General features: G+C 40.4%; 1 protein-coding gene across 1 annotated transcript in view; it reads right to left on the bottom strand.

Moving 5' to 3' along the window:
• Window positions 1–15,210, bottom strand: part of ABCD3 (ATP binding cassette subfamily D member 3) — a 1,370,685-nt gene that overhangs the window by 1,210,040 nt on the left and 145,435 nt on the right. The window contains exon 2 of the mRNA XM_044085690.1: window positions 4,716–4,755. Coding sequence (XP_043941625.1) covers window positions 4,716–4,755 — 40 coding nt within the window. The remainder of the gene's footprint in view (window positions 1–4,715; window positions 4,756–15,210) is intronic.

The following is a 15,210-nucleotide window of genomic DNA, read 5'->3' as shown; positions in this document are numbered from 1 at the left end:
TTTCTTCTTCAGATTTCAGGGGATTACCTCCTATGTTGTAGTTTGTGGGTACTCTGTTTTTCCTAAGGGGATTACTACACATTTATTTTGCATTTAGCTTGAGACCATGGCTTTGACACCATGCATCAGTCTCATTTAGGCCCTTCTGGAGGATATCCATGTCGGCAGGAGACTATTATAGCATCCAGTTTGCAGTCATCCGCAAACTTAGTCAGCCACAGCCCTTCCGTGCTTGCCTGTACTTCTGAGATGTACATGCCAAACAGAGGGGGCCCCAGGACACAGCCCTGAGGCACACCACTCGTTACTGGTCTGGATTCGGACATAGATCCCGCTACTCTTACTTTATGGGATCTGTCTGAGAGCCAGTTTTCGATCCATCTTGTGACGTAAGGGTTTATGCCCAGGCTGGTGAGCTTATCAATAATACCTGAATGGGGAATGGTGTCAAATGCTTTAGCAAGGTCAAGGTAAGCCGTGTGTACCTCCTTTCCCTTATCTATAGCCTGAGTAACTGTCTCAAAGAAATCCACCAGGTTCAGGAGGCATGATCTGCCCTTGATGAAGCCGAACTGTGTGGGGTCCAGCAACTGGAGGTTCCCAATCTCACCATTTATGAGTTCCATACTGATTCACTCCATAGCCTTACAGATCAGACTGGTCAGGCTTATTGGTTGGTAGTTCCCAGGGTCAGGTGTGGCCCCACCCCTTGTGTAGTGGGACCACCGTTGCCGTGCGCCATTCTATGGGCACATATCCTGTGGAGAGGCTGAAACTGAACAGGGTATTAAGATGCGGGGTTAATTCCTCATTGTAATGCCTCATCTGTGTTACTAACTGGAGAAGAACCTGTAAACTGGAGCAGTTTACCTTATCCTAAAGCTGGTAGGAACCTGCTAGAAATGTTATGTTCAGCTCTTCTCTGTTGTATTATGTAATTAAGATCAACCAATACATAAATATTTCGGGAGACCCAAGGAGTTGACTGGAATTTTCAGCTTTACTAAAAACATTCTGATCTTTAAAGTTGAGAGATCTTATAATGAATGGAAAAGGTGCAACAGTTGAACTAATACAGGGCCTCCAAGAGCAGTAAACCCTCTCATTTACATATGTGAAGGCTTGCTATTTAGGGTCAGTAACTTTGACAAAAAAAAAAAACAAAAAACTTTGTAGTGCAGTAATGGCAGAATAACTTTCCTCATTTCCAGGAAAGTCAAAAACTGACACCACTTCTTTTTGAGCACCCTTCATGGGCTTTTATTTATAGGTTCGTAGGTACTTACCCACCTACTGATCTGGGAGAAACTTAAGACTAGCCTCATATTCCCATGGTAGTTTCTAGCCCTTATGTTTTGCATACGAATAACCCAGAGATGGGCTGAGCAAGTTTATGTTAGAACATAACAGGTTTTCCCCTATCAATGACGGACAGGGGTGCTACACCAAGGGTAAATTTGCAGTTACCCATCCATTCATCCAAATTATATTTTAATACAATAAGAGAAGTACTTTGTTACCGTGGAGTGCAAGACTGTTCTGCAGAAGTGGTATTTTCTGTGATACTTACCTAATCCTCCAACATGTTCTATTTATTTTGCAAAACACAGTCAGACTTCTCAAGCAGGTATTTATAATACTACTGAACTTATAAATGTGAAATAGATCTGAGAGAACAGGATCTGCTGAAGCTCTAAGGGAGGCACAGGTCACCCTTCATTAGCCTCTACAATATTAAGAAAAAGGACAATGCTTTGAGAAAGGACAATGCTTTGAGATTGTCTGCATATGATTCAGGCCAATTTTTTTTGTGAGAAAGCACAGAAGTCACTCTAGTTGCAATAACTGTTTACACATATACATCCCAAAAGGGGCATTACTCAAATGCTTCCGACACACATCCAGAAGGGGCATTATACTCAAGCAACTGGCCTAATGAGTGCAGAGGGTTTAGGGGCTGGCTTAACAGTTAAGATGTTTACCTCACATACACAAAGTACAGAATTGGATTCGGATTCTCACTTTGGAAAAAGTGGCTAGGCTTAAAATGGCCTGCAAAGGCAGCTAGCCTAATACTTGCCTATGAACCAGAGTACAGTGGAATAATCTATTTGTATTTGTTTATCGAGGTACATTATATCCCTGGAAGCAATATTTTTAGATATAAGCTGTCTGACGAAAACTTACAATAGTGGATACATGGTGATTAAACAGATTTCACTGTAGACATGGGTTCCCAGATCCTTAATTACAGGATCAGTTTTTTTTTTAGGGGTGTGTTGTCAATGTGATACTTACAAGGGAAATCACGCTTCCCAAAGGAAACAATTATACACTTCTTGGCCTTTAGTTTTAGTCCTTGGTTTTCGACATCTATTTGTTTGGGACAGGACTTCTTGGATTATCTTTGTGTCCTCTAGGGAGTTTATGACTGCATCAAGTTTATAGTTTTCTGCAAACTTGGTCAGCCACAAACCCTTACTTCTTGGATATCAGCACTAATGGTAAGTAGAAAAGAGTGGGCCTAAGGAATGAACCATGGGGAAAACCTTTGGAGGAGACAGAGCCTCCCACCCTAACTTTCTGTGTTCTATTTGGGAACCAATTTGCTATCCAAAGAGTTACACACAGGGATTGACATTTAGCTGGGAGAATTTTATCTACAATACCAGAGTGCGGGATGTGTTCAGTGCCTTAGCAAGGTCTAGTTATGTGCTGCGCACTGTTTTGCCATCATCCACTGTTTCAATAACATTTTTGTCCTCAATATTTTTTACCCTCTTTCTCACATTTAGAGATCTATTTTTCATTCACTAAAACTTTACTGCTGAAATAAAACGCTTCTTTTCTGAGATACAGTACTACTTGCAGAATGCTGCACATTTCTGAATTAAGTGTTGATATCAACATATTTAAAACCGCTAGAGAATTTATAGAACAGGACAATCTGCTTTTAAATGTCAGCCTGTGCTCATTCAGACTAGAAAGACAAGTTTTCCATGGTACTCTTGCTGGCTAGTCTGTTAGGTATGGAATCCTCTCGCGTATGAAATGGTAGTGCCCCAGCTAAGCCTAGGGTATCTCAGCAGATAGTCTGCGGCCAATCTGTATTCGGATAGAATGAGCAGAGTAACATACAGAGAACAAGACACTAAAGCAGTACTTTAAAAGTAAAGTATTTCAACCATTCAAAACAGTTTATAAAACAGGAGTACCATGGGAGTATTCACTTAATTCTTACTTTTTCCAACTCCCTTGTCTTTTCCACATGTTTATCTTTTTTGACATATTATATCTTCCAATTCCAGCTCTAGACATCAGGCATTAAGGAAGACAGTGACATCTACTTGTAGTTAAAGTGTCTGGAATATATTTCCCTAATGAGAACATCAGTAAAAGATATAGTATGAAATTCCATTAACAGGTATAGCCACTAACCGTCTAGAGTTTAAGGGCTTGGGCCTAAGCTATTCTTTCTGCACCAAGCAGCGGCACTTACCCAATTGTTACAGATGTCACAGAAATGACTTGCACAAGTAAATAGAAAAAGCAAGGGACTAAGGAGGTGAGCACACCCTGACTATGGTACAAAGGATGTCACTGCAGCCACGGTTGGGGGGGTCTCTTCAGCAATGGGGGTGCTGCCATTTTTATATCAGATGCTAAGTAACAGAAAGTAAATTGCACCTGTTTTTGTGGAATAGAGGGACTCTAACTCAAAATGCCATGGTTCAAACAGTGGCCTCAGCGCAGGAGAACCCATTCAGGGTAGGGAGAGAAATGAAGGGACGTGGGGTCAGTGAGAGGAGTTCACTTGTGGAGGGAACATTAGACAGTACAATCTTTCTGGTGAAGACTAGGCAGACCAATTCTTATGCTGTGAAGAGAAAGGCATGCCCAAATGAATGGAATGTCTCTTATGGAAGTGAGGAGACATCTACCACTTATGACGCACTGTAAACCTCTTTCTAGCACCTTGTCAGGTGCCTACAGCTAGCGCTGGGGAAAACTATTTTAAAAATTCAAACCACCCAGATGACTGTCTAAATGACGACACTCTCACCCCCCCACCCCACCCCCACAATGAGGAGGAACAAATGGGTCAGTTGCCCAGGAGAGTACTGATGACAGAGAATAGGGGCAAGTGCCTTATCTTATTTTTTTCAGCAATCTCATTGGCTGGACTCTGTTCAGAAGGCGTCTCAAACTAAGATTCTAGCTTTATCACCACAGTAATTCAAAATTTATTAAAAGATGTGAAACACCAAAGTCCTAAACAAATAGCTATAGAAACATTTTCACATGCATTTAACACAGGTTTTCACAAAGCTGGCACACTGGCACTAAAATTAAGACGTCTGCTTATACAGTATTAACTAGCAAACTGTTTATAAAAAAAACAATTACAACACTTTTTTCCTCCTATCGTCAAGTCCATTATTCTAACAGAAATCTACAGAATACAGTGTCATTTTTAAAATATCAAAACTATACTAAATTCATATAGCGTTGGGAGAGCGAATGAAAAGGGTCCAAGTACCAGCTCACTCACCGAATTAAAAATAAAGACAAAACACACAGACACCCTAAGATCAAGAGACGTCAGGTAATCAAAAAATTAAGTATCACTAATAAAGGTGAGCACATACATTGCAGAATGAACAAGTATCAATTTCCACACTTTACTGGATTTTTCAAATACAGACTACACATACCTCAGTGTTTTGCACTGCTTGAGACTTCCCATTTTTCTTGCTATAAAAAAGAAAAAAATAATAACCGACAGGATTATATCATTTTATAATACAAATAAAAGTTTAATATTTCCTTAACTTACTAAAAGTAAATATTCCAACAGATCCAACATTTAATCCCAAACTCCCTGAAAAATAGCTACTAAAAGCAAATACAATATCTTCATGAGACAATGGCATTCCTCCAAAAAGTCAAGTTGGATGGTCTTGCGCAAATATAGCAATTTCAGAATTATATACATCCTAAGAACTTTTAAAATTACTACAACATGTACTCAACTGTCATTCTTTCCACTATGCAAGTTCCAGTGGCCTGTAATGCTTGTAGTGCTGCTGTGGACTAGATTTATGTATGTATTTAGTTTTGCTGAATGGGTAACGCTACGCATTTTTGCTGGTGACAGAGCTTTAGTATGCTTTAGTGATTTGCAGGATCAGTGACAATTAAGGAAGTGGAGTATGCAGATATAAATACTTTAGTAGTTAATGCAAAGTATTTTCAACAGTCTGCATTAAACCAAAATACAAACTTATGTTAGGTATTTTCTTCTATGCTTCAGAATTACTGCCCCATAATCCTATTAAATAAGGTAATGTTACAGTATATAACCCTTAAAATGAATGTGGGTTAAACTGGGTTTAGTCATGGTTATATGTGGTTTAAGCTTTGCATAGTGGCAATATCATAAGCCTATGAGGTTTATCGGAGGTGTGAGTATTGATAAACAAACTATTCACAATCCTGAAGCAACACAAAGTAAATCTACATGCATCATTAACTAAATTCACCAACATGCAGCCATGCTCTGGGTCACTGCAATTGTACAATGGTACACAATTCTTAACATTTTATCATATTCACACCCGTGGTGTTTCTATCAGTTTTCATTTTATTTAAAATACGTGCATTACTGCAATCACTGAATTTAATACAGTAAAAAAAGGTAAGGTTACAGAACATATCTTTGGAGAACACTTGTATAGTCCTTAAAATGTCACTGGTGGGCTGGAGGTTATATAAATTTCATTACCGTGACACATCTTGACAGGCTCTTTCACCTTTTTTATAATTTAATTTATTATTTAAATAGTGCAGTACTTGATTGTTTTCACCCACCCCAATTCTGATATTACCAAAATCCACCCTCATATAATATTCTCTTATATTTTATCAGCACTTACAAAGAAAATGTCAATCCTCCACGGAGATGTCACAGTACAGTTAAAGATGTGCAGGACAAGCCCTCTGCAGTAAGACCAGGAGTGGTTTAACAAAGCCCATGCAGCCATCTACTGCACAGAACATCACCAGCTTCAGTATTACTGCTATATACCTTGGTAATACAATGCTTTGTAAGTTTTCTACTTTAACTATTTTTATGCATAGACTTTACGGAGCAAATAAAATAAGGGAATGGAGGGAGTAATGGCTACTCAACAGTGATCCATTAGAACAGCTAGTGTTATGATAAAGTGTAGCTCTACTATGTTCAGTCAACAGATCTACTAAAATCACTGCTGCAGAAACATTCAGGAGTAACAAAAAATGGGGAGAAGGCCAATAATCTGCAAGAGCTCATGAGGATTGGCCTTGGCAAAGCCCTTTCAGGACCTAGAAAAAGGAATCCAGTTTGTATTGCTGCCTCTAGAATGCATCAGCTTACCAGAAAGCCACTAAAGAAACCAATGTCCCTGTTGAATGAGCTGCACCCCTGCCTAGAAGTAGCTTTTTGAGGGTGAGTATAACAAAAAGAAACAGCATGTCACAACTATCTAGAAATAGGATTAGTCACAGGTTCCCCTTACCTTCACAGGAGATGAAACAGCTGGTCAGCTCTCCTGAAAGGTCGAATTTTGTCTAGATTGTAAAGGAACTGTGTATAATTCCAGACAGTGAAGAATCCTCCCTTCCTTGTTGTTTGGATCAGGAAAGAAGACTGGGAGATTAATAGCCTGGAGAAAGTAAACTCTGAAACAACTTCAGGCATAAAGAAGGATTTGTTTTCAAAGAAACCCTGTCCCTATGAAAAATGAGGTCAGGATAACTCACCACAAGTTACTGTATTCCAAAACATTGCTTCGGCATCTGTTAGGTGAACAAGTAAAAATCTTCCGTGTTAAGAACCTCAAATCAACCTCATGATCTGGTTTAAAATGGAGATAAAGTAAACTTTTCCAGTACAAAATTGAAATCCCAAGGAGGAGGGCCTTTTCTCTAGGTGGGCAAGTACATAAGACTATTTCAAAAACTGCTTAATTTCAGCATTATTCAAAAGAAGGGGGCTAATGTCAGACAAGCTAAAATGGCTGACAAGTGTACCTTGGCAGAAGAATACTATAAACCAGTGAACAACCAGAGACAAACAAGTCTGAAAAGGGTCCCGTTTCTTTGAAAGGCACCAACTAGAAAATATTTTACCATTTGTACATGTACAATTTTCTAGTACGTGGCCTTCTTGTTTTAGTACCTGCTGCACACACACAAAAAAAGATGCCTAAGAAATATAAAAATTCTACCATCTAGGCAGTTAGTTGTAGGGTTTCCAAACTGGGGTGCATCAAACTTCTCATCTTGTGTGAGTAAATCTGATCGGGGGGGGGGGGGTTGTCGTAATTTCCCTAGACCAAATTGAAAAGAAAGTACAGTTGTCCGAGTTGCACTTGCCTATAACAGTAGGATGTTTGAATTACTCAATGCTACAGTAGCCTTTAGGCTACATGGACTGCGTCTTGCCCAAGACAACTGTCCAGCTTCCAAAAGATTATACTGAACTATCCAAACAAGAAATAACCCCCAAATCTGTTTCTCAACAATAACTATATACAGTAAAAGGGGGAAGGAGAGTGGGTGCAGCTACTGCAGCAGTGAGAAATTCAAACATATACAGTTATAGGCAAGTGCAACTTCCACAACTGTACTACACTCATCATTCTCACCATTGCAACAGTCTTTAGGCTATATGGATTGATTTTCAAAGCCTCTCCAACCTGGTAGGAGAAAGCATATGGATCCAAGAGCCCCTGGAGAATGGTCCAAACAAAGCCAGTCCTGGATCTAGAGAAGGAATCCAGTTGGCAATGCCTTGTAAAAGGTATGTACACAGGACCATGTAGCCGTTTCTAAAATGCTTCTAGAGTCCACGGCTTTCCAATATACAAAGACAATGCCTTCATAGAGTGAGCCTTGATACTATATGGAACTGGTTTACCATGGGGAGCATAACAAAAGGCAACAGTGAAGACACCCATCAGGAAGTAGTCTATTTTGACATGGGTTGCCCTTTTTTATTCTCGCCTTAAGCTGATGAACTAATTTCTTTTTTAAAGGACTTGGTTCTGTCAAGATAGTACCTCAGCTTACTATGCATGTCCAAAGCATGTAGAATTTTTTCTCCCCGGTTCTGAGGGGGTCACGATAGAATTCCTGAAGACTGATGGCCTGATTCTGTTTCAAAGTAGATTCTGAAACAGTGGGCATGAGAGATTTGTTCTTATTGACACCCTGTCCCTTTGGAACTCCCGATGGGATTCACCTACCAAGGCAGCTTGCAACTCAGATATACTTCTTGCAGATGTCAGAGCAATGAGAACAGCTTTCCATGTAATGAACCTTAAATCGGCTTAATGTGCAGGCTGAGATGAAGATGTGGATAACTTTTCCAGCAGAAAGTTAAAGGTCCCAGAAAAAAGCAACCTGTGTGTCCATCTCAGGTATAATACTCCTTTCACAAACTTGTTTTATTTAAAGCACTGAATAAAGTGGAAGATTTGTGGATAGACATGCTAAAATGGTCGCAAGACGTACCTTGATTAGGAGTACAATAGACTAGAGGCTAGGAACTCACAAATATTTGAGGAATAGTGGTACTTATCCCTGAATGGGTCCTGGTTATTGGTTAGGCATTAACTAGAAAGTGTCTTCAACTTGCCAATATAGAAGACTTTCCACTAGTAGGTTTTCTTGTCTTCTTTAATACCCGCTGTACTTCCTCAAAAGGAGGTGCCTAAAAGGCATCAGAATTGATCATCCAGGCAGTTAGTTAGTTGATGTTGGACACTGTGGTATATCAAACTCCCTGTCTTGTGTTACAGGATCTAGTATGTGGTAACTGTCTTTGGCCAATTCCATATAAAGGGATAACAGATAATGCCTAGGCTGAAACGGGATTACCACAATTATTTTTGGAGAGTCCTTCGGTATCTTCAGAATTACCCGAGATATCAATGGGAAGGGTGGAAAAGCATAAAGCAACATTCATGTCCATGGAAATGAGAAAGCATTTGTCAGGCTTGTTTGCAGAGAATCCTGGAGCACAATCTGTTTTTAAAGGAGGGAAACAAATACTCTGTGTTCCCCACAACTGGATCAATTCCTGGAAGACCCTCTTCATTCAATTTTCATTTGTGGGTGTCTGTCCTGGTCAATTTCAGTTTGTCAACCACTAGGTTTTGCTCTAATATAAGGTAGGATGCTTGGAGGGATAAAGAGTGCTGAACAGTTATTTCCCAAGCAATCACAGCCAGCATGCACAGAAGGTATTATCTGGTTCCCACTGCTTGTTGGTATGCCACATCACTGTATTGTCAGTACTCATCTGGAGAGGTCCTGGGCCTCAGATTATGAAGAGATTTTTAAGGCATGGATGATAGCAAATATCTCTGACAATTATTTGGTCTGACTGAGGAATCCCACAGGCCTTGCACCTTTACCTCCAATTAAAGTGCCCGCAGAATGACTTAGGAGGTAGAGGAAAGGAGCAAACAGGGTGATCTGCATTTGCTTGTACTTGTAGTCACCTCCAGTACAGTTCCTTTTTTACAAAGCCCAAACTTAGAAACTGAAATTCCCACAGATACAAATGTCGAGTCCATGTTTGTTTTTCTTTGTTTAAAAAAACACTGACATTTTATCGTGTAACCTATCGGGAGGAATTATGGGAATCATGAATGCCATGAACACATGACCCTGCGATGCTCTCTGGCTGAAATCTAAGACTAAATTGAGAAGCTCAGGAAAGTTTCCAGACAAAAATACAACTTTTCATGTGCTAAAAAAGTTTCTTTGCTGTTTAGCATCTGTAATGCATCGAAGGACAATCCCCTGCGACTGGGCCAAGGAGGATTTCCGAAAGTTTACCTAGAATCCTGCACTGGTCAGAACAAATTAAATCCATGTTAAGAACTCTTCAAACGTGGGGAAAAAACTCTGCAAAGATAAATCATCTAAATAAGGAAAATGTGGATGTTTTAGCTCAGAGACTCCTTCTGAAACAGGAGTCTTTGCTCCTTTGATTTAATGGCACTGGTTCCAGGACTCCTAGGGTGCACAAGTGCAGGAGGAGAACATTCTGACTGGAGAAGAAATTGCCCTGAAAGGAGGTGTTCCTTCCTGAACTACCTTTAACACCTATGAGTCACAATCTGTTGCCAGAAGGGAATGCAGAGCCAGTGGTTTAGACAGGTTTGGAAAGACTGGGGCAGGACGTGAGAGGGTGGGGGAAGAATGTTGGCATAGCCATTTTGAAGTAATAGACTGTCCCTTTTTAGGACATTATCCTTGTTCCTTATTGATCCCCTCCTGCCATCTCTTTCTTTTCCTATATGGCTTGAGAACATTTTCACCAAAGGACAATGTCAGGACCAGGTTTCTTCAGCATCAGAGTTTTGGGCTTGAGAATGTACAGCTGGTGAAGCTGCCTCCATCTGTCTCAGAATCATCTGATATGTCTTCTTCCTTAGGAATATATTTCTGCGGACCTTATTTTACAATAAATGAATTCTGTGTACCAGGACTGGCTGTTTGCAACAATGTTTTTGTTCTCGCTCTCTCTTTACAGGTATCTTGACTGATCAACTTAGAAAATAAATCTCCGTCTCATGAAGAGGTCTGTACCCCCATTCCCTCCAACACATCCATCAGCACAGCCCCCCCCCCGGTATGCCTCCATAACACAGTAGAGAGGGTTCTCCCACACCCTTTTCAAACACAAGAACAGGCCAAGTGGATGTGGCTGATCAACTGTTCTTACTGGCTGAAAGGACTACACCAGAGGTAGCCTGGGAGGTGAGTGAATGGTCTAAGGAACAACTACTGGGCACTACAAAGTCCAAAGTCACCCACCATTGGATAAAGAGAATAATGCACCCGTGGAATTGGCAAGGGGTCTCTGGTAAGTTGTTCAGAACTATAAAGTCAGATCACCAAGAAGGGGAGTAAGTATCCATGCTGTGACCAACGAGGGTGCTTCAGAAGCAGTCATACACTGGAGAGTTAGTTGGAAGTTAAGATGTCAAACAGTTTACACAACAAAAACGAGCCAGCAAACCGTGGTGCTATTTAATGCTATGCATTTATTATCATTACTAAAAAAGAAACAAAAACAACAAACCGGTTTCAGCTGTAACAATTATATAGCCTTCCTCAGTGTTAAAAAAAAGTCCACACGATTGTTCCTTTTATATTTTTACAAAGCAAAAAAACAGATTATGATTGGTTAATTCACAAGTGCTCATTCGGTCATGGTGAAAAAAGTGCACCCAGTTTTATAATTCATTTTTCCTCTTTAGCATCAAGAATAGTGAGTGCCATCCAGCCTTATTGGATTGGTTACCCTTAATTATGTCAATAATTGTGAAATTAAGAGGCTGTGGGGTGATTTAAAGAATGTTTGTACAGTGAGTTATTGGGTTTCTTGTTCCTCATATCACTCATATGTTCAGAGATTCGTATTCTAACTGGTCTGGAGGTCTGGCCCACATAACACCGAGCAGCTACATGAAGCCATATAGGATTACCCAGTCACTCGGTCAATGCTTCCTTAATGGAGGAAGCATGTCCACTGGATTCAGGAATTCCTCAAAGTGTTCCTTCCACCACAATGTGGAAAGATCTCTTCTGGTGTTGGGCAAATGAAAAGTACAGTTGTGCAAGATACTTGCCATAAAAGTAGATATTCAAGGAGAGGTCACTATCACTACATTTCCACCTTGGGTTTTTCTCACCCCCCCCCCCCTATTCTGGTCAGGCTTTGCCAGTACTGATAAAGATGTTAGGAAATGCCCATGTATGTACAATGGTATCATATAGTCTTCATTTCTTTGAGCCTCTATGACCTGCAGCAAAGTAAGCAAATAACCAGCACTGCAGCCTAAAGGTGCAAGGCCAAAACTGAGCCAAAAAGTTCCAGAACTGCAAAATCACAAATAAAAAGCAACCTATCCAGTGTAACTCTAGATTTATAGGAACAGGTCCGTTCTTATGAAATGACGGAACTTAGACATCCCAGTGTCAAGTTTCATGTCCTCTTGCCTCTCTACCTCAATGTCCAGTGAATATGGACCCTATCCAGATTTTCATTAAGTCACACTAAGGTAGAACAGTACCAACTACACAAAACAACCTCACAACATACTTCCGTCAGATCCTGACTGGACTGGAGGCAGAAGGAAGGAGGGTAGGTAGGTTGACAAAAATGGATTTGCGCATCCACAGCTATCTTTAGGAAAATATCTATGCATCTGTATATTGCGTGAGCATGTCCATCCTCATTAACGGACAGGTCTGAAACAGATTCTCTTGAATAGTCCTCACGTCTTGTGACCTTGAAAGAAGCCATAGATCAAGAGATCACATCCAGCTTTTAGTGTCCTGTACAAGTATTCAGTCTCATCCATGTAGCCACTGCAACAAGCATCTTCTATGGATGCATTTTTCAAAAAATGCTCGAGGTTCCTACTGCTCTATACGAGTGAACCCTCAGTACAGAAGGCAAAGGCTCATTATATTATCAGAAAAACTTGACACCGACAGGACTTTCAACACTTAAATCCCAATTTCTTCTTAAAACCTGAATAATAACAGATGATCTTTGCTTATGAATCTAGTTCTGTCCAAGTGACAACTGAGATGTCTTGGGCATCAATACAAAGCAGTAAATTGGAACCATTTGGGGGGAAAAAATGGGCAGATTTATAAATTTGTTCAGTAGTTTCTCTGGGTACAATGGACAGATTAGTTCACAAGGACACACTATCTTTATAAATGATAAAGTAAGAAATGACTGGCCCATAAAGCCTGTAATTTTGCTGGCTAAAGTGATGCCACCCATAAACAAACAGTCTCTCAAGCTCCTTACTAGACTGCTTGCATTTACTTTGGCAGGGTGAATGAAATCTCATGCACATTATATAAAAAGAGAAACTGCTCATTTTTTATACAGATATTCCCAACATGAGAGCTGCTTTTAAACTTTTCATTATATTTGGTGCCTTTTATCAATACAATTACTTAAGTGTGAAAATAAATAATGATACATATGGCTACTTCTTTGACATCACCATATGTGTGAGAAGTAAAAATATATTAGAGCCCCTAGAAGGATTGCTACCCATTTGTAAATGACAGTTAATATTTACAAATGTTAAGAAAGCAAACAAAATCACTGGCAATACAGATCAGCTGCTTTACTAATGGACGGATGAAGCGCCCTCCCAGCTGAAAAGCCTTGTGTTTAATGTGAACTTTAGTTAAAGCATAAATATAGCTATCATGCTCAGAAGAGGAAAACAGGGGTGTTATATAACTAGCTATCAAAAGGTAATCTGGACACCTAGGAGTCCAAATTTAGTGTCCGGAAGAATCTGTCATATGGTGACGATATCCTTAAATACTTATCCCCCACAATTGCCAGAAGGTCTGAAGACATGATATGCACTATACCAGGAAAATAATTTGTGCTTTCCTCGCTCTGAACCACGGCCTGCAACTTTACATATAGGAATGTGATCAAGTTGCAGGAGTGCCTCAAGTTAAGGCACTTTTTGTTAAGGCTCCAGGCATTGAGAAAAGCTACACTAATGTGCTCAAAATTTAAAATAGAACTTTTATTTCTTCTCCTCCTTGCACTAAAACACAAGAACCTTTAGTTTTATATGATGGAGCGCAATATGTAATTTATAAAAACTGTAAGCCTGTTTCCTACCTTTCCTGTAAATAGTGTTCCAGATACAGATTTGCTGTATCCAGGACTGTATGTAAGCTTCTGAGCCCCCCAAGCCTTTCTGTGTTGGAGGGAAGTCTTCTAGCTTATCAGTGGGAGTGGTAAGCACTAGGTAACCTGTCTACCACATAAGGAGTGGTTCTAGCCCAGAAATTGTAGTTATTGGCCGTTTGGGCAATCTCTTCCACATCTCTCAACTTTCTGATTTGAAAATCTGCATTTGCACTTGTTTCTGTCCTGTAACTAGTCTAGTGCAGATTCTTAGTTTTAGCCCTTAAATTTGCTTATTCATGCTCAGCACTTGTTCAGAACTTGTAAGCACTAAATAAGCTACTAATTGCTATAGCACTCTGTTTTCGTACTTACTTTTCTCACTTGCTTAGAGAAAAACAGCTCTTGTACTCCCTTTCCTCATTTATCTATAGGAAAATATTTTTTCTTCAGGCATGTCCAAGGGTCAAGCTCCCAGTGTTCTCTCCTGTCTATCTGATGAATCTGGGCATCTTGAGGCAATGTAGAAATTGCCACATGTACACAGACAACCCTCTCCTCCTACCACCCAACACTACAACCTGTGAGAGATGCACTTAACTAGCCAAACTGGAGGTAAAGCTCTCTCCAACAAAGACTGAACTTGACAGTCATGAGGAGAATGTAAACATTTGCACCACACCACACTCAGTCTCACCAAATCTACACCACCAAAATCCACACAGTAACACAAAAACATTCACGGTGGCTCTCAAAAATCTGTCTAAGCAACAGAGACCTCCAAAGCAGAAATGCAAGCAACTTCCATCCCCCAACACAACCCAAATTACATATAGCCCACAGACTCAGTGTGCCACTCAACCACAGCCAATAAGGCAAAACATACCCAACCCACTAGTCATAGGTGACTCTATAGTCAGGCACACTGATGTTCCACTCACCAGGCTAAACAAGAAGGTTACTGTCAGCTGCCTGTTGGGTGTCAGGATCCTCCACGCACTCCGGTCACTCCACAAGTACAAATATGACTCTGTCATTGTCCATGTTGGTGTGAATGACCAGAGACGTACCTTCCTGGACTACATGAAAAGAGACATGGAAGAGCTCTCCGATCTTGTAGCCCAGTCAGGTATGACCCTAACCCAGAGTAGCATTCTGCCATCACCCCAAATGATACCACAGTGCAAGGACAAAATGACTGACCAACAATTGGCTAAGCTTCTGGTGTCATTCTAAGGGGATCCAGTATCTGGATGCTTGGGATGACATGGTCGACAGACCACGATGCTTTGCCACAGATGGCCTGCACCTGTCACCCCTGGGATTCCAGATACTGGCTAAGGCTCTTGCTGTCCCTATAGTGCCTTTTTTAGGCAAGGTTCAAATAAATTCACCACCGTAGCAAGACAGGCAAGCAAAACCTGAGGGCAATGCTACTCGATGCTAGAAGTCTAAATCTCAAAATG

The sequence above is a fragment of the Protopterus annectens genome, chromosome 10.part0 (assembly GCF_019279795.1).
Source record: "Protopterus annectens isolate FY-2018-M chromosome 10.part0, PAN1.0, whole genome shotgun sequence".
In the NCBI taxonomy this organism is placed as follows: Eukaryota; Metazoa; Chordata; order Ceratodontiformes; family Protopteridae; genus Protopterus; species Protopterus annectens.
Note: the sequence above shows the minus strand (reverse complement) of the source record. Positions and strands in the feature narration are given on the sequence as shown.